The sequence below is a fragment of the Blastomyces gilchristii genome, assembly GCF_000003855.2.
Source record: "Blastomyces gilchristii SLH14081 genomic scaffold supercont1.5, whole genome shotgun sequence".
NCBI classification, from domain to species: domain Eukaryota; kingdom Fungi; phylum Ascomycota; class Eurotiomycetes; order Onygenales; family Ajellomycetaceae; genus Blastomyces; species Blastomyces gilchristii.
This window is the reverse complement of record NW_003101678.1, coordinates 1,600,276-1,625,869: the sequence shown is the minus strand read 5'-3', so window position 1 is coordinate 1,625,869 and position 25,594 is coordinate 1,600,276. Positions and strand designations below refer to the sequence as shown.

The 25,594-nt window shown below is 29.9% G+C and overlaps 1 protein-coding gene across 1 annotated transcript; it reads right to left on the bottom strand.

The window, feature by feature from the left end:
* Positions 1–15,481: 15,481 nt before the first annotated feature.
* On the bottom strand, positions 15,482–16,591 carry BDBG_16804 (uncharacterized protein; the record flags this gene model as incomplete). Its single annotated transcript, XM_031724684.1, has 6 exons — positions 15,482–15,586; positions 15,882–15,983; positions 16,016–16,023; positions 16,303–16,351; positions 16,382–16,476; positions 16,567–16,591. The coding sequence occupies 6 exons, from the start codon at positions 16,589–16,591 to the stop codon at positions 15,482–15,484; spliced, it is 384 nt and encodes a 127-aa protein (XP_031577700.1).
* Between the last annotated feature and the right edge of the window lie 9,003 nt (positions 16,592–25,594).

Sequence of the window (25,594 nt, the reverse complement as noted above, 5' to 3'; positions counted from 1 at the left end):
CACTGATTCACATACTTTTATTCATGAATGAAACTTCTGTTTCACACAATTCTTCAATCATTCATTGATATACTAATCTTGATTGATTAATAAACTGATGAAATCTTCATCTACACTCAGTTTCATGAGTATTTTCATTCTTCATGATGAGTAGAGAGTGAGATTGAAAGTATTGAAATATATAAGAGTATCTCAGTGTTCTTTCAGTGCTTTTGTATTCAATTCTGAAAGTGTTGAAATTGTATGAGTTAATCATTGAATCTCTTTGTATTGAAGTTGTTGAGTCACATGCATGTCTGCTATCTGTTACTGTTGTAATTTCAACATTGCTTAAAGTCACTGTGATATCATCTCTATGCTCATACTTGTGAGTTCAATATTATCATTAGACATGATTATATTGATTATCAGACATGTAATCATATTCTCATATATCTGAGTGTCAGAACTCTCAGGTCTTTTACTGATATTCTCTTATAAGATCTTACTCTCTTCATAAGATCTTGTTACAGAGCTAGAGTGACTGATGAGCAAGCTTCTATCTAAGAACTCAGTGTTCACTTAACTGTTTAACTATTTCTCTATTTCTTATATATTATTATGTGTTTAGATATCTCTCAATGAATAATTATTTCTAATAAGAAGATAATGCATGAATAATTATTTTCTAATAAGAAGACAATGAATATTTTTATAGTATAAGAGGCCTACACTGAATAGATCAGTATTATATTGATAGGTCTTATTTAACAAAGATAAAAACATTAAAGAAGGAAAGAAAGAGAAAGTGCGAGAATCAGTGATTGAGATGAATATTTATACATGTATCTGGTGGTGTACACAGTGAAGCTTCAGAGCGGAAGAATATACGCGTGTTTGTAGCAGCTGAGGATCAGTGATCAGAAATGGCTGAGAATCAGAGTGTATGTTACACGCGTTTGTAGCAGCTGAGAATCAGCGATTGGGAATGAAAGAATCTATGAAGTGTAATGAAATAGTCTATATGATTGATCGGGCGCAGCTCATCATAATTGAGCACTTTAATTAAGTATAAATTCAGCAGCAGTTGATTGCAATGAACTTGAATTTAAATAATATAATTATTAATACTGAAGTTAAGTCTTATTCTGAGAAATTCAATGATAATATAGAGTAAGATTCTATTTTCATTGAAAATATACTATTTTTATCTACTATAAATAATCTATCTGATACTTTGAAAATAATTCTGAAGAAGAATAACTAAAATTGATGAATATACTGAAGCTTTACTTACTTCATCTTTATTTAATATACAATATTACATTTTCACTGATAGATATATTAATAATAGAACTTCTGCATTGTTCTGTCAACTTGTAAGTTAATTAAATATCAAGATTTAAAATAAATATAACTAACATCTGATAAATTTTATTTTTAAGATATTATTTTTCAATATTAACTAATTTATATTTATAACTGATATTTGTAAAGAATGCCTGTATAGAATCTTCAACATATTTATTTATATAAATTACTTATTTATTAGAGTTCTACTTGAAATCTTCTTTATAAAGTAGAGCAGTATAAATAAAACAAGAATTTAGACTGCTAGAGTACTACTTCTCAGTGAAGAAGAAAATGATCTCTTTGACAGTAACTGATATGACTGTATCAGTGAAGATGTACTGAGATTCTTGAGCTTATATTTGAAGATGCTATATCTGCTCTTACATGCAATAATCTGATAGTAAGAATAAGAATTTCTGAACTTGACTATCTGAGCTCTTCTCTTCTCAGAGTACACTCAACATTTCTCATTATTCTCTTGACAGATAGTACATCTATTCTTTCTCAGTAGCTGCTCACTCAGCTGAGTCAGCTCTGTCTCTATTATTCAGTTAATATAATCTTACATTCTCTGCTTCTGCAGGGAGAAGCACTGAAACTTCTTATAAGAGACTAATTATCATTTCTCTGATTTCTGAGGCTGATAGAATGATGAGCTCTTACTTATTATTTAATTTCAATTCTATCTTGAGTGACTTGTCAGCTGTGTCTGCTCTCAATAGACACAGCTGACAGATAAAGTGTTGAGAGAGAGAGAGATATTATATAACATTATTAATAATAACAGCAGCAGTGAGAGAGAGAGAGAGTACTCAATATAGAGAATGACTGAAAGAGTGAGAAAGATGAGCTCATTGATGCAGAGAGTGAAAAGAGCAGGAAGAGTGAGAAGAGCTATAATAACTCTGAGAAGAGAGAGAGAAAGCTAATATAACATATCAGAGATTGATTCTTTCTCTATCATATATATCTTATTCATATTCATATTACTTACTTGATTAATTCTGATGAAACTTCTTTCTCTGCAAAGAACAGAGAAGAGAAGAAGTCTGAGAAAGAGAAAGAGAAGTGAGAGTAAGAACTACTATACAATAATATTAGCTTCTTATTCTCTTATCATATTACACTTATTTAGAGGAAGCTTTTCATATTTATCTGAATAAGTTCAGCTTATCATCTCTGTTCTTTAAAGAAGAAGAAGAAATCTCAGACACTTTCTCATTCTCACTCTCACAGATAAGAGTGAGAGTGAGAATGAGAGTAGAGAGATGAGAGCAGATATAGACATGAGCACAGAGAGAAGAACTAATTGTCAGAGTTAGTATTTCATTCTATTCTTATTATAGTTTTCATGCTGAATAGACACATACAGTGAGTGATAAACTTCATCAGAGTAGAGTTATTCATATAAGATAGCTGTAGCAGTAGTAAGTATATTCTTTTTACTAATGAGAAAGCAGAGTGAGTGCATCTGCATCAATGTTGTGAAGAAGAGAAATATTATATTGATTTTTTTAAATCATGAAGAAGAAGAAAAGAAGAAGAGAAGAAGAGAAGAAGAGAAAGAAAGAAAAAAAAGATTTAAAAATGTCAGTATAGTGTTTGTAAGAGGCCTACGCCGAATAGATTGATATAATAAATAGAACTTATATAACAAAGAGAAAAACATTAGAGAAGGAAAAGAAAGAGAAAGTGTAAGAATCAGTGATTGAAGTGAATATTTATACATGTATGTGATAACATACACAGTGAAGCTTCAGAGCAGAAGAATCTATACATGTTCATAGCAGCTGAGAATTGATGATCAAGAATGGCTGAGAATCAGAGTATATGTATTTGAGAATGAAGCAGTTGAATCAGTGATTAAGAATGACTGAGAATCAGAGTGTATATGTTCAAGAATGAAGCAGTTGAAATCTGTGAAGTGTAACAGAATAGTCTATATGATTGATCAGATGTAGTCTGTCACATTAACTTCTTTTCTTCAGAAGCAGTTCTCATCAGTTAAGAGCTGCTGTTTTAGATAATGCAAAACTCAGAGTTTAGGTCAGACAATCATATCTGACTCATTTCATAAGATATTGTCAGCCGCGGCTGTGAGGTCTCTCATCAAGAATATTCTCAATCTCTTACTCAAGCTCATTATCTTCTTCTATAGTGCCTGACAGCTGTCAGTCAGAAGTCAGTTAAGAAGGAAACAGATCAGTGATAGTGCAGTGAAGCAAGCTTGTATGAAAGACATTATAAATCTCTGATGATATATTAAGACAGTAGTTATAACTATCTAGAACTTCTATTACTTTATACTTGATATGACAGTAATTCAGTGTATAAGATGAATGTGTGATTTATATATTCTTAAGATTCAATCATATCAGATCTTCTATCTTATATTGTTTAGCAGAGTCTCAGTGAATATTAATTCAATCTTCTTAATTCTGTTTAATACTTATCATAAAGACTTCTGCTCAATCACAGATATCTCAGAGTTTTATTACTATATTATCAGTGATCTGAATCAGACTGCAGATGTTCAGTGTGAAATATATAATCTTTAAAAGATTCAGTACTTTGACATAATATTCATGTGTGAGAAAGAATGAGCTTATATCTGTTGAAATGATATCTCAATCATTAATAGTGATCTCTGTGTGTAGAAGAAGATTATGTCAATCATCTTGTAAGTAGTTGCAGAACTTACAAAGATAATTCTTCACAGTCTGAATTGTCTATTCTGACACATCATCAGTCTCAGAGTGATAAACAGTTGACAGACAGTATATAATCTTGAGAACTTAATAGATTCTTGTTCAGAGAGTGCTTACAAATTGACAGCTCTGATTCAATACTATAGATCTCAGTAATTCATACATTTAATAGAATGAGCTCTGTAGAAAAGCTTCAGCAACTTATTCAGTATTCATTTTATTACAAGATTTCAATATTACATCTTTGCTTAATTAATTCACAATGATCAGAATGTTTCTATAATTCTTACTCTTAGAGAGATTAATAGTGAAGTCAATTATCACATCTTATCAGATTCTATTAGAGATATTGAGCAGTTTCAGCAGATCTTTTCTACAGTTCTTTCATAAGATGATGAAAGAACAATAGTTGCAGTTTCAGATGAAGAGACCCGGTGGCGTAGTGATTAACTATGCTATCATGAAGCCTCAATTAGCGGCCTTCCCCCCGGGGAATGAATGTTAAGAGAGAGTAGGTTTGAACCCTGCAAGAGTCATCTTAATCACAGCTTCTACTGTTAAGTCATAAAACAGTATCAGAGGCCCCCGGGTGCACTATAGTGAATCATTATCAAGCTTAAGATGTTCACTTCAGGGGTTCCCAGATGCTAATTCTTACTGATCTTAGAGTTAACAGCTCTCTGAGCACTTCAAGTTAGATCAGTACTAGAGTGATTGAGATCTAGAGTGTCTGCAGAATAGTGAATTATTATCAAGCTTAACTGATCAGATCTCATTTCTCTCACTCTAGATACTCACTTTCAGAGAATTGATATTTAAAAACTATCTGATTAGAACATCCCAGGTCTAGTAAGAATCTAGATGAGACAAGACCTAGGCACTCTTAATAGATGATTAGTGCAAGCAAGATCATGACAGTCAATTAATAGGCTGAAATGCTGAGATTGACAGCTGAAAGATTAGAGAGATAACTAGAATTGAGTAGCTCTGATATTATTCTTAGTGAGAACCTCACTTATGAGTAAACTAGTTATAGAAGCTAGCTGAGTGACAGCTCTTTAGAGAGAATGATAATCTCTGAAGCAGGCCTGAGAGAACAGAGACAGCAGTCAGTTATATAGAGTGTTAAAATATGTATATAGCTTAAGATGTAAACTGCAGAGATCTTGTTCTATAGATCTCTTATTATTTTACTTTACTTTTTTCTTTCTATTCTTTTCTATCTATCTATTTAATGTGTCTATCTTTAAGACTGTGTTCTCTTTTCTTTTATTATGTCAAATGATTTCAAAGTATCAGAAGATGTTAAAATACTGTAATTTATAAACAGTTTTTATATTCTGAGCTGGAATTTTCTGATTTTATATATCTGAAATTGATGAATGTATAATAGTTAACTTTATAGATATAGAAAAAACTCTGAGAACTTTTAGTTCTTAGATAGATATCATAGTCTCTGACTACATACATCTATAATTGAAGAATAATAATAATAAAGTTTTAGATGAAGTGTCTGATACTGTTTAATATCTCAGATCAGTAGAACTCTCGGAAGATCATTCTATACAGTTATTCATAGTCTGAATAATCAGTTATATATGAATCATGCATCTCTTGTATTATTCAGATGTATAAGAGTTCAGAGTAAGAGACTCAGTGTTATTCACAGAATTGTAGAGCATTATTATCATCAATTGAACATTCTGAGATATCAGTTCTTATATATAGTTCTGAGAAAAATCAGGTTGCTTCTTAGTGTACTGCTTTGATAAGTGCTTAAAGAAGTTCATCAGTTTGAGCTGTTATATATTACAATTTATTCAGTATAGATTCAGAGAATGTTCTGATCAGTGAAGTGTATATAGTGCTATGAGTGATCTTATCATAATTAACTAATATCTTCAGATTCAAGAGTTGATGTTCTCAATTCATTCAGTATGTATCTGTTATATCAGACAGTATATCTTATTCTCATTATGAGAGAATATCTGTCATTGAGTTCTGACTGCTGAGGCAGTAGTATATTATAAAATGAAAGCAGCTTAGAAACTTCAATCATCATATCTGTTATTCAGTGAGTTTATAGATTATTGTGAAGTATTTGAGATTCTTATAATCTGTGATTATCTCAAATTCAGAGACACTTCAGAGTTCAGAGTTTCATTCTTCTAGACAGTGTACAATTGTGAGAAGTTTCTTATCATAGATCTCATAATTGTATTCAGTGAGACTCAGTTTCTTAGACATGAAGACACATGATCATAGAACATCTTTATCATTATATTACAATATCACTTCTTCTATTATGTAGTCAGAGAAATCAGCTTCAACAACTGTCTTACAATCAGAGTCAAATGTTATTAGCAGAGAGATATTGATGAACATCTTCTTCATCTGTGTGAATACAGCTTCAGTGTCTGCTAATAACTGAAATACTGAGTTCTTCTTGATAAGTTCTGTAAGTAATTATATAATATCTGAGAAGTTTTATATAAATTGCTAATAGAAGTTAGTAAATCTGATGAAGCTTTATACATCTTTCACAGTATACAGAGCTTCTCATTCAAGAATGATGAAGACTTTCTCAGAATTCATTCAAATTCTCTTATCAGCTTCTATAATAAAACTCAGATATTTGATACTCTTGACTTTAAAATCACACTTGTCAATATCTATCAGTAGTTCTACTTCTTGTAGTTATTGTAATACCTTCTGTACATGTTCTTGATATTCTTTTCTGAATTCATCAGTGAAGATGAGAATGTCATTGAGATATGCAGATACAAATTCATTAAGGAAATCTTAAAGTGTTCAGTTAATATACTTCTGAAATGTACTGAGAGTGTTAGTCAGTCTGAAGAGAGTAACTATTCATTCAAAGAGATCATATCATGTTTGAAATGCTGTAAGTCACTCATCTTCTTCAGTAATGCAGATCTTATAAAATGCAGTAATAACATCTAGTTTTGTAAACTATTAAGCTTATTCAATGTAAGCTAGAGTTTCATTAATAAGAGATAGTGAATAATAGTCTTTCTTTATTATTCTGTTCAGTTCTTGATAGTTTACACAGAATCAGAGTTCTTCACCTGATTTCTTTGCAAAGAGAATAGAGATCACAGTGAAAGAATTACTAATATATATAAATTCTTTATTTAATAGATTATTGAGTGTCTTTTAAAGAAGAAGGAGTTTATCTCAGAACATATTGTAAAGAGAGTCTCATGACAGTTCAGAGTTCTTATCATTCTTCTTGTCTAACTTAATACTGTAATTCACTTCAGAATCTCATAAGAGAGATATATTCATAATATTATCTTGTCAGAAGATATCTAGATATTCATGATATTATTGAGAGAGTTTCATATAAGAATCTGTTATTGTAACACAGAATAACTTTTCTAGAGTCTTTTTAATATCAGTCAGACTGATGAAATAGATTATTATATAATTCTGCTATCAGTGACTTCTTTTTCAGAGCATTTCATATGTATTGATAGAGATCTGTGTCAGATTCATGATCTTGTGAATGTCATCTTTGTGAATTCTATCATTGTTAGAGAATATCAAGCTTCTGTTTCAAGTATTCAACAAGATACCTTGTTCAGATAGTCAGACAAGTTCTAATATAAGATTATAATCAAGATTATCAACTTTATATACATAGATATCTTCACATTGATATTCTCTCACATCTATGATCAACTTCACCATGTAACAGATATAAATGTCTTTTGAGTCATTAAATTCTGTAAGAAGTCAGAGTTTTGATAAGAGAATACACTGAAGATTGTAATATCTTATGACTGAAGATTTAATCATTGCATAATAACATAGACTGCTGTCTATCATGACTTTCATATTATACATATTATCAATCACAGTAGATACAAGAATTACATTCATTATTATTTTCTCTTTAAATTATTATCATCTGATCTTTTCAAGCTTCTGTTTACAAATTTAAATAGAAGCTAATCTTTTTCCTGTTTTATCAGAGCATTCTTATAGTTATCTTCTGAATCTTTCTTCACTGTAATGTGATTGATGTGGACAGGCACTGATTCATTTCTTGAGTGAGAAGATATATAGACTGATCAGCAGTTGAAAGTAATATGTTCTGATTGATTACAGTTGATACACACTTCTCATTGATGTTGATCAGTGACTTCTTCAGAAGTGATCTCAGGAACTTGAAAGTCTGTTCAGGCAGCAGAGATTCTTGCTTATGTATAGACATTTGAGTCTACTCAATTCATGACATCTGCATCATTGTTATTCTTTGGCGCAGGTGTATAAGTGACTGAAATATAACATCTTCTGTCACTGTTCTGTATACTCTTGAGCTTGGTAAGATGATTATTCAATGTCTGAAGCTGTGTGTAGAAGCCTTTATAAGTTGAGTCTTTATTTACACTTATAAGAGTCTGTAAGAGTTTGAAAGTTAATGTCTTCTTGAGTATACTAATCTTCATTTAATTCTCTCAAGATTGATCACCTGCTTCTAAGATCTTGATATCAAAGTCAGAAATGAATATTATAAGAGAAGTGTTTCTCTGTCAGATACTCTGTAATCAATCTAACATCTTCTGTTGCATGACAGTGTCTCAGAACAGAATATCAAGATGTTTTATAATATTATCAGATATTTGCAGTGCTGGTTCACATACTTCTATTCATGAATGAAACTTCTGTTTTATATGATTCTTCAATCATTCATTGATATATCAATCTTGATTAATTAGTAAACTGATAATATCTTCATTCACACTCAGTTTTGCAAGCATTTTCATTCTCCATGATGAGTAGAGAGTGAGATCAGAAGTATTGAAATATGTAAGAGTATCTAAGTGTTCTTTCAGTGCTTTTGTATTCAATTCTGTAGATGCTGGAATTGCATGAGTTTCTTATTAAGTTAATTATTGAATTTTCTCATATTGAAGTTGTTGAGTTGCATGCATATCAGCTATCTATTACTGTTGTAATTTCAACATTGCTTAAAGCCACTGTGATATCACTTCTATGCTCATATTTGAGAGTTCTCTTATATTATTATTAGACATAGTTATATTGTTTTATTGAATGCACAATATCTGTGAAATCTGAAGAAGTGTAATTATATAAATATCTCATACATCTGAGTGTCAGAACTCTCAGATCTTTCACTGACATTCTCTTGTAAAATCTTATTACAGAGTAAGAGTGACTGACAAGCAAGCTTTTATCTGAGAACTCAGTGTTCACTTAACTATGTTTCTCTTTCTTATGTATTGTTATGTGTTCAGATATCTCTCAATAAATAATCATTTTTAATGAGAAGATGATGCATGAATAATCATTTCTAATAAGAAGATGATGAATGTTTTTCTAGTGTAAGAGGCCTACACTGAATAGATCAGTATAATAAATAGAACTTATATAACAAAGAGAAAAATGTTAGAGAAGAAAAAGAAAGAGAAAGTGTAAGAATCAGCAATTAAAGTGAATATTTATACATGTATGTGATAGCATATGCAGTGAAGCTTCAGAGTGGAAGAATCTATACATGTTTGTAACAGCCGAGAATCGGCAATTGAGAATGACTGAGAATCAGAGTGTATGTGTTCGAGAATAGAGTGGTTGAATTGATGATTAAGAATGGCCAAGAATTGAAGTGTACACATTTGAGAATGAAGCGGTTGAAATCTGTGAAGTGTAACAGAATAGTCTATATGATTGATCGGGCGCAGTCTGTCACAGTGTTATTTATTTCTTCTTTAATAGAGTGAATTTATCTTCTCACTTATTAACTAATTTAATAGGCTCAGAAGTTTATACAACTTCAAAGAAATTCACAGATGTTTTGTAAGAAATCCCGCTCCTCGCGGATTCTTTACCTCTATTCCTATCTCTCACATAATCAATAGGGTTAGCAGCCCTTGGCTACACACAACTATATAGACTAGAGTTCACAAATACTATTCATAACTCAGCTTAAATACTATTATATATTTAGTTTCTATATTTTATCTTTCTACTGTGAATACTTCTAGTAGTTAACAGTATATATTATATTAAGCTGCAAACATCTGAATAATTGTCTGTGAGCACTTATTCTTACATTTCAAGCTCAGTCAGTCAGCAACTGCTCATTATAACTGAAAGAACTAGAAACTTATATACTTCAATCTCTGTGAACTCTACTGCAGATACTCAGAAGCAGTTATCTGAATTATAAATAATCTCTGTAAAAGAAGTCTCAGAGAACTTATTAATTACTTATAAGATATCATTCTCTATATCTGTAACAGAGAAACTCTTCAAACTCATGAATAAATCAATCTTAGTGAAGAACATTCTCAAGTATCTCTTACAGAATTAAGCTATTTTTCTATAAGAAATGCTTACTATCTGTAAACACTCTTAAACTGAGTCTTTAGACATGATCTTCAGAGATACTTATAAACTGAAAAGAAACTTTCTTAAGCTGTAATTACTTAAGATTACTTATCAAACTATAATCTATAAAAGCTTTTATAAGTTTGTATTTGAAATTAACTTACAAGTCTGACTATGTAATATAAAAGATGAAGAAGCTGTTATTTATATAATAACAAGTCTCTACTACACTGAAGTCAAGAACTGGCTGAATTATTTAAAGAATAAATACAAGAGATCTCACTGATCTATTCTTAAGATCTATTTAGAGAATAAGTTAAAAGACTTTATAAGCTGAACAGAGAACATCTGAACTGTGATCATCAATATTAGAAAAAGAGACAAGAAATCTGATAAAGACTACTCACAGCATTTCATGAAATTGTGATGTGAATTAAGATCTGTGAAAACAGAGCTCTGAAACAAGATCTGAATAATATTTATAAAGAGACTGAATAAAAATATGCAGAACAAGCTTATTAAGTAAGACTCTAAGTTCTTAACTCTGAAGAAACTGATGACTCTTATTCATTACTTACAGATCACTGTGAGAGTCACAGATCTATAAAAAGTGAATTATCAACTGATCTTATGAGAATCAGAATAACAGAGAACAGATTTATTAGAAAAAGATAATAAGATACAGAGAGATTTGTATCTGACTACTGAGTAGAGAGAGAGAGCTTTACAAGCTTTTATAAATAGAATATATAATAGAGAGATTAAGAAAAAGAGTCTCTATTTTATCTATTCTAAATCAGAATATCTCTGTACAAACTGTCTGAATAAATCTAAATAGAAATTTGAGAAATTATGAACAGAGTCAGTAACAGTCTTCTTAAGAATCTTGAAGCTGATATCTGAATCTGTTACTTCTTTGATGAAAATGCTTATTTATAAGAAGAGACTGCACTGCAGTACTGCTGTCTCACAAGTATAAAAAGTATTAATAAACTCAGAATCTCAGGTCACTGTAGTGTTTCTAAAGCTTGCAGAGTGAATGAGCTGAGTAATAAAAACTGAGAATCTGCTCTTATAATAAGCAGAGTATAAGAACTCAGACCTGAGAGCTGAGAGACTTATAAGAATTATTTTTAAATTACAAGATCTCTTTAGAATCTGAAGAAGATTTATAGAAACTATGATTATCACAGACATTACAGATGATATGTACTTGAGACTTATATAACTTTAAAGACATAATTCATACATAGACATAGCTGTCTATGAGTCAGGTTTATACTTCTGATCAGTGTTGACAGACTTACTTATAAAGATAGAATTAGTTAATACTGCAGAGTTAATTAGAGAAGACAAGCTCATCTATATAATAACTTTATAAATATCTGAGAACTTCACAGTTATGAAAACTGAGCTTCAGATATTAGAGAAATACTGAGATCTTACAGAGATATTTAGTTCAGTAAAGACAGCTGAGCTCTCTTCTCACTGTAAGAAGAATCTGATAATAGATTTAATAGAAAAGTAGAAACTCTTCTGAGAATTAATCTATAAACTCTCTCATTATATGACAGAGATCTTGCAGACCTATGTAAAGAAGAATCTGAAGAATAACTTTATTCAATCTTTACAGACCTCTGTGAGAGCCTCTGTGATATTTATAAAGAAGAAGAATAAAGATCTTAGATTATATATAGACTATTACAACCTGAACTTTAAGATAATAAAGAGTCACTACTCTCTATCTCTGATTGAGAATGTAATTAACTGTCTTACAGAAGCTGTCATATTCATACAACTAAATGTAATTAATATATATACACAGCTGTGAATACAGTCTGAGAATGAATGAAAGACTGTCTTTAGAACTGTACTGAAATTGTTTAAATATCTAGTAATATCTTTTAGTTTGATTAATATCTCTGCAGTATTTCAGTCTTTCATTAATAAAATACTTCATGTATATCTGAATGTCTTTGTAATAATATATCTGAATAATGTGATGATGTACTTCACAAAGAAGAAAGAATACACTGAGTATGTATGAAGTGTGTTGAAGATCTTAGATAAGATAGAACTGTATATTAAGCTTACAAAGTGCAACTTCAGTATCTGTTGAATTAATTTTTTAAAATATGTAATCATCACAGATGATATTCAGATGAAATCTTCACAGATTGAGACTATTCTATCATGACTGAAGTTAACTAGTATTCATGAGATTCAGATCTTTCTGAGCTTTGTAAATTTCTATAGACAGTTTATCTTTAAATTTATAAGAATCTTCTTGACTCTTACAGATATGCTGAAGAATGAAAATAAGAAGAAGTCATTCTATGAACAGAGAATGAAAAGATTATTAAGAAGAAAGAGCTGTAAGAACTTTCTTATCTCAGAAGCTCACAGAGTCTTTATAAGATTGAAATAGATATTCACAGACACAGTGATACTGTTTCACTTTAATCTCTTACTTTTAATCAGATTGAAGACAGATATCTTCTTCTTTACAATTTCAGAAATAGTCTTATAACTACAGTTAAATAAGAACTGAGTTTCAGTGATCTTTTTTTTATAAAAGATGCAATCTGCAGAGATTAACTATGATATTTATAATCAGAAGCTTCTTACAATAGTGAAATTGTTCTGTTACTAGTATCACTACTTTGAGAATCTCATAATAGTGATTACTGTTAGAACTGATTATAACAGCTTATAATAGTTTACTTCAATCAAGAAACTCTTATAGTAGCAGATTCACTGAGCTCAGAGACTGAGTGAGTTCTGATTCAAGATAGAATATATCAAGAAAACTAAGAACTCAGTGAATAGATTCTCTCACAGATCAGACTATATTAAGAAGATCAGAATAACAGATACAGAGAGACTAGAGAAGACAGAAAAGCTTTGTAAGATGTTTAGACTAAGTGTTATAAAGAGATTGACTGAAGAGTCTCTCAATTTCTTATAAGAGAAGAGAAAAAAGAGAGAAGAGAAGCCTGTACAACTACTCTCTATAACACTGAGAGTTAATACTCTGAGAATCTCTGTGAGAATTCTTGAAGAGAGTATCTATAATCTGAAGAGTTTATAAGCTTTAAGAAGTGCTGTGAAAGACCTGATATAAGAAGAAACAGAGTATAAGTCTTTATAAGATCTTCTATTCAGATTGTCTGAACTGCAACTGAAGAATAAATATACTCAGTATATTCAGAAACTGCTTATAACAGAGATCAACTCTATAGAAATAAAGAATTAAAGAGACTTAAATAATCTCTTATAAAGAGAGAGCTGAATTTATATATCTATGAATAAGTTTCTATACATAGAACTTATTAAAAGGCATCATGACTCTTCTCTAGTAGATCATTTTATAGATACTAGAACTCATGAGTTGCTCATAAGAAAATACTTCTGACTGAAGATGCAAGAACTTATAAAGAAGATAGTGAATTCTTATACTATTTATCAGAGTTTATAAGTAGTGTGATTCAGACTATATAAAGAACTTACTTCTCTACTCATCTTATAGAAATCTTAAGAATAGCTAGAAATGAATACTTTTATAAGTCTCTCTGAAATAGACTGGCCGCCAGGACCATGAATTTCACGTTTGATCTCATTTAATCTGGTCCCATTTGATCTGGTCTCATACATTTCTTGGTGTGAATCCCGCTGGGACTAGTCATTAAAAAAACATGTAAAGTGACTATATATCAGATCTTAAAATGAAACCATGACTTGAAAACAATGAGAAAGTGGTCCCATTTGGTCCCATTTAGTCCCATTCTTGGCATAAAGTTACTATTTTTAGACATTTTAAGGTTTTTTTAGACTATTTTTAATTTTTTAAAAAGTAATGCTTTTTGATAACACTCAAATGAGATTTAAAGTCATTTAAAGCAATAAAAATAATTTAAATTGAGAAGTGAAAATCATGATCTCATTTGAAAAATGTGACAAGAGTAGACAGTAAGTCTCACTGAGACAGTATGAGACTACTATCTAATGTTAAAACCGTGTAATGGGATCAGTCGAATTGGTAATAAGACTATCAAAAAATCTAGTCCTGGTCCCAGACACGGTCACACGGTCAGTCTACTCTGAAAGCAAGAATATATATAATGTCTGCTTTGACAGTGTGCTGATGATAGTGAATCACTTCATTAAGATAACATACTTTATATTCACTTACAAGAACTTGAAGTCAAAGAATTTAACTTATATCTTTATTCACAATGTGATTCAGTTGTATGAATTATCTGTAAATATTATCTCAGATAGAGAATCAATCTTCACAGAAGAGTTCTGATCTGATCTGATAACTGTACTGAAGATTTTATGAGATCTAAGCATGACTTTTTATTAATAGATAGATGATCAGATAGAACATCTGATGAGTATATTAAAACAGTATCTGCAGTACTTTATCAATTATAATCAGAATAACTGAATGTATTAGTTATCACTTATGAAGTTTGTATACAATAACTCAAAGCATGTCAGCACAGATAAAACTCTCTTTGAGATACTCACTGAGACTTACTTACAGATAATCTTGATGAATCTATAAGAGTATATTATAGAGTATAGTGATATCTGTGAACAGGCTGAGAGAATTCAGAATATTCAGAAGAAAGTTCATAAATTCTTGAGAAAGACCTAAGAGTATTAGAAGAGATACTATAACTTCAAGTATATTATAAAGAGTTTCAAGAAAGATAATAAAGTCTGACTAAGTCTAGAAAATATTATCATATAGAGATCTAGTAAGAAGCTGAATCTCTTACAGACAGAGTCTTGTAAGATTATGAAGAAAGTTAGCTCACAGTTCTATAGATTGAAACTGTTATCTGAGTTATAGATATATAATGTTTTTCATGTCTCTTTACTCTGTAAATATAAGAAATTCTTAGAAGAGAATTCTGTGACTTATCACTCTGTTCATAAAGTACTAGAGAGTGAAAAAGAATATCAGATTAAAGAGATTATTAACTCAGAAAAGTAAGATTACAAGCTCTGATTCAAGATTCAGTGATAAAAGTATTCTGATAAAATGAATAAGTTCACTTGAGAATTATCTGAGCAGATAAGATATCTGCAGAAGCTGAGACATGACTTTTATACTGTGAATTCTGATAAGTTAGAATAACACAGTCTTCACTAAGAATCTGATTATAATAAAGATATTAATACTGTTATTTATAAACTCTAGTCTATAAGATAATGAGTTTCTACTGAGATGAACAGTTCATAATATATACAAAGAGAAGAAGAAATCATACTCTTATTAAAGCTAAAAAATAAGAAAATAAAAACAGGGCTGTGAACACAATTTAGAGATTAATAAAGAAAAAATAAAGAAAATTCATACTTATATTCTTAATATCTGTAACATTCAATTCTCTCATAACTATTAATTCTTCTCTTTAAAGAAGTAGAGAGTATTATATCTATGATACAGACAATTATTGCATTTGACATGAAGACTGTCAGAAATGCACAGACTTCAGAGAAGCTAAATATCAGAGTGTACACAGTTACAGCAGAGTCTTGAGAACTGATCATCTGTGTATATGATCAGATATCTCTTATAAAACTGTGTTCACTTTCTCAGTTATGCTAAAGTATTCAGCCTGAAAATAATTAAGATGTGAAGAGAGAGCTCATCTACTCAGATCAACTCTTATTACAAATTCATAGTATTTACATTGTCTTGATTACCTGAATTTTACAGGTACTCAGAGACTCATCTTTCATTAACAATGAAATTGCAGAAATGTGCTGCAGCGCGAGAACTGTTGATAGAGAATCTAGACATATTTGCATATACCTGATTAGAGATTATGCAGGTAGAGAGAAGGTGATCATAGATCTGCAGAATCACAGAAGACACTGACAATATCAGAAGCTTTGTAAGAACTGTCAGCTAGAATCTGTAAGAAATTACTTATAAAGAGACTTACAGCAAAAAGCAGAACTGTGCTGCTTGAAGTCAGAGACTGATCTGAGAGAGATATGAAATTGACTGCTGATCTGAAGATCAGATGCAGTGACAGAGCTAAGAAAGATGAAAATACTGTTATAAGTAATAATGTTCCTGCTTTATCAGTTAGTAAAAAGTGATCAGAGAAGTTGTAGAGACACTCACAAGAAGCTCTGTAGTAATCAGACATTATTTATAAAGATATTGAAATTGAAAAAATTTTTATTCTTAGAAAGTGCTTGAATTAATACACAGATATTGTTAGAAACACTCTCTCTCTATCATCTGAGTGAAAACACTTTGTAAATGAATGAGAATACTCACAGTTTGTGAGAATGAGAGCTGTTACAGAAAAAGAAAAAAGAAGATGAGATTCTACAGACAGATCTGAGATATTTATACTACTTTAGAGAAGTTTACTTACACTGTGAGTAATTCTGTGAAACAGTCAGATTACTCTAGTAAATAAAGAGTGATTATGAATTATAGATCTGAATCTTTCTATATAACTATAAAGAGTGATTGCAGACTGCAGATATCTTAATTCTACAATTCTACAGTGTCAAAGAACAATAATTTACAAGAATAAGTGAAAGATCAACTTATAAATACTTCTCTTTGATAAGAGTGATCTCACAGAGAGTGATTCATCTGTAAGATGAATCTGTATGATGATCACATAAGAATCTTATGAAAATGATTGAGAGTTAACTGTAACTCTTCTGTATGAAAGATGTGAGATGAATCTGTGTTATTATTATTATTATTCTTCAATTATAGATGTATGCAGTCAGAGACTATGACATCTACCTGAGAACTAAAAGTTCTCAGGGTTTTTCCTATATCTGTAGAGTTAACTATTATACATTCATCAATTTTAGATATGCAAAATCAGAAAATTCCAGCTTAGAATACAAAAACTGTTTACAAATTGCAGTGTCTTAACATCTTCTGATACTTTGAAATCATTTGACAATATCATGACAAAGGAAAAGAGAACACAGTCTTAAAGATAGACATATTAAATAGATAGATAGAAAGAAATTGAAAGGAAAAGATAAAGTAAAGAGAGACTGTAACAAAACAAATTATTAAAAGATAGTATATAGCTGTTTTAACAGACTATATCTGATTGATTTCCTCCTCTTCATATTCAGATATTTCTGAATTTAGTCATTTTCTTGTAGCTGCTTGAGTTTCTGATAGAAAGTCTATTAAGTATTTAATTCCTGTCTCAGTTGAGAATAAGAATCTCATATTTAATTGATTTAAATCATACTTCTCTTTCAATCTGACTCTGAGACTATTGTATAATGCACAGTGCATTATAATATACTCAGAAGTCTCATTTGTATTGCAGAATGAGCATTCTATTGAGTCAAATCTATCATCAAATCTTTGTATATAAGATTTGAAATAGCTATGTCCTAGTTTCAGCTGTATTATAGATGAGAATATTTTCTTTTTACATTTAATTGAACAAGATTTTCACTTGGGTTTTGTTTCAAATCTTGAATAATGTATACTCTTCTTTTGTTTCTGTCAGCTTTCATTTCACTTATCTAAATAAGATTCTTTTATTTTTCTCTTTATAAAAGACCAGAACATAATTTTTTGAATAGATCTGCTTAATTCTGCACTCTTTTTTACAGCTGAATCAGTCAATTCATTATCATGAATATTCATATGAGCAGGAACTCAGTGTAGATGAATTATCAGCTTTGATATTCTTCTCTTTTGAATTTTCAAAACAGAGTTTAAAATCAGTTCAAGATTTATTTAACTATTATGAATCTGACTATTTCTAAGTCTTTTTAAAGCAGCTTGACTATCAGAGAATATTCATGTCTCTTTCAAACTATTTTCTCTTTTATAAGATTTTATTTCAATGAGTTTGAAAGCTTTCACTATTATAAATAGTTCAGCATCAAAGACTTCAGATTCACAGCCTAAATTTCAGAAATCTGAGATAAAATTGATATTATCTTCAGTATAAGCAATGTCTGTATCTAATCTATTCAAATTCTCATTTTTTGAGTCATCTGAATAAATCAGAATAGAGTCTTTTATATTGATTGTAGAAATTCTCTTCAAATGCTGTTCATATTCTTTCTCTTTAGATAGTTCACTTATTTGTAAGTCTATAAGAGATTCAAGCTTTTCTCTTCAGAGAGATATCTTCTCATGATCAACTTTTTCAATATTTAAAGAAGAAAATTGATTTTTAATCAGAGAGCATAGTCTGTACAGTTGAGAAGACATTTTCTTTGAAGAATTATTTTCATTTCAATCAAGAAATCTATTTCAATTCAGTTCATTTCCAGATTTAATTGATAGAAATGAAGAAGAGACTCTTTCTCTGATTATATGATTTGAGCTCATCTTTATAACTCTTAGAGCATAGTTCATACAGGCCTTTTCAAATCTAATAGCAGGAGAAGAAATTGAAGCTTCAATTTTCATTACTTTAATAGAAGATGATTTGAATGCTCTCAGAATTCTTCTCAAAGCTCTGTTTTACAGACTTTGAAAGAGTTCAGTGAAATTCTCTTGATTATTTCATCAAACTTAAACTTCATAATCAGCTACTGAGGTAATACAGGCTATATATAACTATCTCATAGCCTGGAAGAATAGATCTCTCTATATATTTGATAGTCTGATTATGTTATTCAATAGTCTTTCTGCCTTGACAGTTCTTTGTTGAATGTGATATTTAAAATTTAACTTAGAATTTAATCATACTTCTAATTATTTGACATTTACACTGGGTTTAATCTCTCTATTTAAAAGAGTTAGAGATAGTTCTTTCTCATTGAATCTAGAAAAGAAATGAATTAACTCAGTTTTATTTATATTAAATTGAATTTAATTGATATCTGCTCTAACAAAGATTTTCTTTGCAGCTTCTTCAATCACTTTTAAATTCTCTTTGATAGTTTTTAAGCTGTAGACTAGATCAATATCATTCACATAACTCAGAGATCACACTATTCTCATATTTCTATTTTTGAATAAATATGCAGTGTATATTGCAAATAAAATGAGTGAGATTGAAGATTCTTACAGTACTTCTATTTTTATCTCAGTCTTATCTTATTTCATTTCATCAAAGAAAAGTTGTATGATTCTTTTAGATATAAAACAGTTAACTCATTTTATTAGAGAAAGTGATAGTTTTAACATCTTCAAAGTCTGAATTAACTTTGACTTTGAAACATGATCAAATGCTTCTTTTATATTAATAAAAACTGCAGTTGAGACCAGATGTTCATACTTCGCTATTTAAATATCATGAATAACTGAGAGAATAGTGTTAATTGCAGAATATTGTTTTCTATCTCTCATTTATTCACTGAATAAAAGAGAATTACCAATAGAGCTTATAAAAGATAGTTGAGTAGTTATTATCTTTTCTAAAACCTTTTCTAGACAGTTTAATAGAGATATTACTCTATATAACTTAGAAATTGAGGTTTTTTTATTAGGTTTTGTAAGAATCACTTCAGTGACTTCTCTTCAGCATTCAGAATGATATTCATTTTTTAAGAGATTGAAAAAGAGCTTAAAATATTCATTCTTTAAGTAGAAGTATGTATTTTGAATAATTAAGTAATTAATTGAATCAGGCCCTGCAGCAGTTTTAACTGAACTTGAGAAGATAGCTGACTTTAATTCATCTTGTGTAAGATCAGGTCATTCTCAGTCATTTTCATTAATATAGTTGAGAAGTGATATATTCTCTTCCTCTGAATCTGAATCTGATGAGTTTTGAAAGAGAGTTCTTATAAAAGCTTGATATTTTTTCTCAAAAGAGTTTGCTGTATATGATTCATTCTGAAACTTATATTCTAAGATTGAAAGTTTTGCTACACTTCTTGTTTTAGTATAGTTAAAAGCTTTAAAAACTTTCTTTTCTTATGCTTCTTCAAGAAATTTATTCTAGTAGTCTGTTTTAACTCTTTCAATATCTGAAAAATATTTATTTCTGACAGCTTTGAACTCTTTATTAGAAATTATATCATTCTTTCAATCTCTTCTAGTAGTAGCCAATTGTTATCTTTTAGATATGATATTCTCATTTCATTAAGATTTTGAATACTTAGAAGACTTTCTCTTTAAAATATTGTCTTTAACACTTGCTAGAATAATAGATGTAATGAGCTTCACTCTATTCTTAAGCATTTCATTTGAGATATCTTGATCAGAATTTCAATATAGCTCACTCTGTCTTTCAGATTTTAACAGTTTTATGCTTTCTTCAACTGCCTTTCAGTCAGCTTTTTCAAAGTTAAACTGATTAGAGAGAAGAGGATTTTCACTCATTTATTTCTCACTCAGTTTAATATCAAATTGAATAATCTCATAATCTGATTCTGATATCTCATTTGAATTAATAAATCAGTTTACAAGTCTTTTTTTCATTAGATTTTATAATATGAAGATTAGATCTATAATAGATTTCTGTTTCATATCTTTTCTAAAGAATGTTTATTGATCAGATCTGTTAACTAAATCTATTGAATACTCAAAAATTTATTCAATCAGATTATCAGCTCTTACTGCTCTTTTGCATTCTGAATTTCATCAGAGATAATATACATTGAAATCTTCTACAATTATAGAGTTTCTTGATAAAGTTATATTCAGAAATTCTGTATTAATTGTTCAGATGTTATTATTTTTCTTCAATAACTTTTCATTATAGATATTTATAAGCTGTATAGTATTAAACTCATTCTCTTTATCTATAATATCATTCATCAGAATATCAGAGTCAGACATAATATTAAATCTTAGACTAAATTGATATCTTGATCTCTTTCTTTCATAGATTACTACTTTTGACTTTATCTCAGACTTTTGAGGTAGAAAGCAGTAATAGCTTGAATAAGAAATGACATATTTTTACTCAGCATCAAAATTTGACTTCTGAAGTAGTATAAAATCAACTTTTTATTCAAATATAATTTGAAGACAAGAATAAATACAATTTGAGTTTCTATTCACATTATTTTGAATAAATGTGATTTTTAAAGAGTTTTTAAACTTTTTTTGTTATTTTTATTGTATATTCATATTAAAAGAGAGTAGAGTAGAATCTAATCACTATCATTAGATAGTAGATTATAACTATTCTGAAAAGTAGAAATCTCAACTGCTTATATTATATCTAGTTTATTATCAGAGTCATTTCTCAATTCTCTAATCTTAATAGAAGTTTGAGAATTCAAATTCAGTTTACATTTAGCTGGAGAATTGAAGTTTGAAGATTTAGATAGTTAAGAGTTTCTTCTTTTTAAGCTTACAGTTGTGAGTTTACTGACTTAACTATTCTCTTCAGTTCTAGATTTGTTTTGCACTTCATCTTTTCTTCAGTTCTTTTAAGTTCTTGAAGTAAATATACATTCTTTTAAGCTAGATGCATATTTTTCTTTACAATTAGAGCATTTAAGCAGAGTGTGTTAATATATTTCATCTCTTTTTAAGCATGTTTCATATTTATGCTCACTAGTTTTATAATCTCTGATACAGAATGCACATTTTGAGTTTCTAAAATAGAAGATTATAAAGTGTTTATATCTTTGACAGTTTGAACACTGTGTTTGAGCTTTGAGATTCATTCTTGAGTCTTTGTATTCATAAACTCTTATTTTCAAATCTGCTACTCTTACTTCAGAGATCTTTGACTATTCAAGTGTCTTTGTATATACTAGAACAGAGGCATTTCTTCTACTTTGTTTGAACTCAATTGAATTTAGTCATACAGGCTCTTTTCTCAGTTGAATAGAGTTGTATTCTTCTAATTCATTTTTGAGAAGTAGCATTTCTTCTTCACAGTCAAAAATTTCAACTGAAATATTATGAAGAATGAATTTGTCTCACTTTTCATCTCTCTCAGATAGAATTATTGTATTTAATAAAAATTCTACTGCTGATTTTCAGAGATTCTCATTCTGAATAAGAAATTTCACACTGAATTCAGACATTGTAGTCAGAATGATGAAGTTTTCAAAGAAGAATGACTTGATTGAAGCTATAACTGATTTTTAAACTTCAATATCAGTCATTAACTGAGAAAAGAACTGCTGATTAATTTCATTTCTGATTCTGAAAATGAGATTTGAGTTTAGCTTCTTTCTTTGCAAGATGTACTAGTTTAAGACTTTGAGAATAAGTCTTCTATTTCTGAAGATTTAGAAGTTTTTCTTCTTTTGCATTTTTTTCTTCACTTTTCTATGAATAGAAGTATGAGTATTATTCTTCTCAGTTTTCTCAGGATTTTGAGCAGATTTTAAGATAGCAGATTTAGAGACAGCAGATTCAGCTGCTTGAGCATATGTTTTCTTCTGATTCAAAGAAGAAGAAGAAGTAGAAAAAGAGAAAGAAGAGCAAGATAAGAAGTCAGTGATTATACTAGGAATTTTCAATGTTTTTTGAACTGTGTTTGAAATTCCAAGTTTGAACTTGATCATCTTCTGTAGTTGTCTAGTCTGAGTATGAAGAATTAACAGAACTTCTTCATTCATCTCACTCAGACACTGCTTTTCAAGAATCTTACTTACTTTTTCAAGTTTCTGTATTTCAAGAACTTATTATTTCTCTATTTCTTCTTTCTTTCTTCTCTTCAGAATTTCAATCTCAGAAATAGTATTTGAGAAAGCATCTTTTTTCACATTAACTGAGTGTATTTTTGAACTCATTGTTCTCACTCAATGAAAAGTTGATCAGACTCTTTCAATTGAGATATGTATTGAACTCTTTTGAAAAGTTAGTCAGACTGTTTCAATTAAAAGATTTCTAAGTCTATTTTCAATTGAAAAGTTGATCAGACTGCTTCAAAAGAAGAATAAAAGACTTTTATATATAAAACACCTGATTTTTTTCACACTAGTTCAGTAACTAGGTTAGATTTTTGAAGAGAATCTAATAAACTAAAATTGATTTTTGAGATAAATCAATAAAATCTTTACAATCTCTTTCTTGAGATATAGTGAGAAAAAGTATAATATCAATTGATAATAAATCAGATAATATGACAGTTTTTGAGAGAAAAACTGACAAAAAATAAATCAATTTTTTGCAGAGAAATTGATTAAAACTATTCAATTTTATTCTAAATTATTCAATTCTTCTCACACAACAAGTGTGCAACTCAAATCAGTTAATAGAGAGTGTAAAAAAGAATTAAGAATTAATAAAAACTCTTCAGTCACTGAAAAAGTAATTCTTACTTAAAAGAATATGAAATTATGACAGAAAACAGCTCTGTTTTTAATTCTTTATAAGAATATTGTATAAAACTCAGAGAAAAACATCTTACTTTTTCAAGAGAAGTAAAAAACTATTTCTAAGATCTTTTTTTTTCACATTAACTGCTGCAGAAGAATGAGATAGAAACTGCTAAGATATACACTACTGTATATTCTCTATCAGAACTTTCTCTCTTCAGAGTCTTAATATTATAGAGAATATAAGTCTGTTTCTATATAATAATATAAATATTGTCAGCAGGATGTAGAGGAACTGGTTATTTATATCTCAAAATAGAAGACTTTATCAATGATTATATCAATATAGAGTTAATTCTCAAATTCAATAGAAATCTAGTGTTGCTGTTCTCAATCTCTTGCAGAATCTATTGAATATTAAGATATTAAAACTAGATTTAATATATCTCACTGTGCAGGGATCAAAGGCTCAGTCAGATCTTGAAGTATGCTGATTTTATAGTTGTTATGTCTGCTGATTATGTATCAAATACAGTTGCCGAGGTATCTTTTTGTACTTTTCTGCTGGGGATGGGCCAGATTGGAAGGGGCGGTACAAGGGTGGGACTTGGTGTAAAGACAGAGAGGGTTTTTCGCGGAGGATGCACTTCAGATGTGTCCGTTGATTATGTGCTTGATACTATTGCCGAGGTATCTTTTTGTATTTTTCTGCCGGACGTGGGCCAGATTGGGAAGGGCGGTACGTGGGAGGGACTTGGCGTTGATGTTTTGGAACATCAAAGATAGACAGGGTTTTCGTGGAAGTTGCTTCTCAGATATCTCCACAATTACAGGTCGGGGATCTTCCAAAATCAAGAAGATTGGCGCATATGGCTAGGTCTCTTTGCCTTACAATTTGTATGGCAATTTGGCCCGGGGTTGTGGTGTGGTAGGGGTGAACGGGGGATAATCCCACACAGGAGTTTCGAACAACATCTGGTTCACGTTTGGCTGGATAACTCCACCACCACACGGGGTATGCGGTCGGCGATGGGGTCAAAATGCTCGTATGATCGAGGGCTTTTCGATGGATCTATCAGCGGGTTCTTATTCGAAAAATTGAGCGAGTTCGTGGTGGAGCCTGTTGTCATGATTCAGTTCTTCGATGAATCTGTGTAATAGTCAGAGAAGAATCTATAGACTATAAAGAATCTCATGAAATAAGAAACTGAGTGACAGACTCTTTTCTCTTCACAGTAATAAGAGATTTTTCCTCACTGAGGTTTTTTTATAGATATGAAGGATTTTTAGTGAGTATCACTGCAGTGCTGAGCTAATTCTATAAAGTCACTCAGTGAAAGGCTTCATGAATGAAGTCTTAGAGAGGAAGAGATATATAAGAAATCTCACTTCTCATGAATTCTTTATCTCTATTTCTATCTCTCATGTAATTAATAGAGTTAGCGGCCCTTGACTACACACAACTATATAGACTGGAGTTTACAAATACTATTCATAACTCAGCTTGAATGCTATTATACATTTGATCTCTACATTTTATCTTTCTACTGTGAATACTTCTAGTAGTTAACAGTACATATCACATCAAGCTGCAAACACCTGAATAATCGCCTGCGTGTACTTATTCTTACATGTTTATAAAAGATCAGTGAAGTTAAAAAAAGATTAAAGATCTTATTATCTTATAGTATCATTTTCTTTAAAGATCTCATTGCCTTACAGACAGTATCATTTTCCTTGAAGATCTCATCATCTTGTGACTGTGTGATGATCAGTATTTTCTCATTCTCATTCTTCACTAACAATGAGAAGCTTTTCGTACTCTTTAAGCTATGTGCTGTTTTTCTCAATCTCATTAATCTGAAAGTTCACAGAACTTTAAAGAAGTTTGCAGATATTTATATAAGATTTCATTAACTCAGAAGTTCACAGAACTTTGAAGATTATAATGACTTGAATAG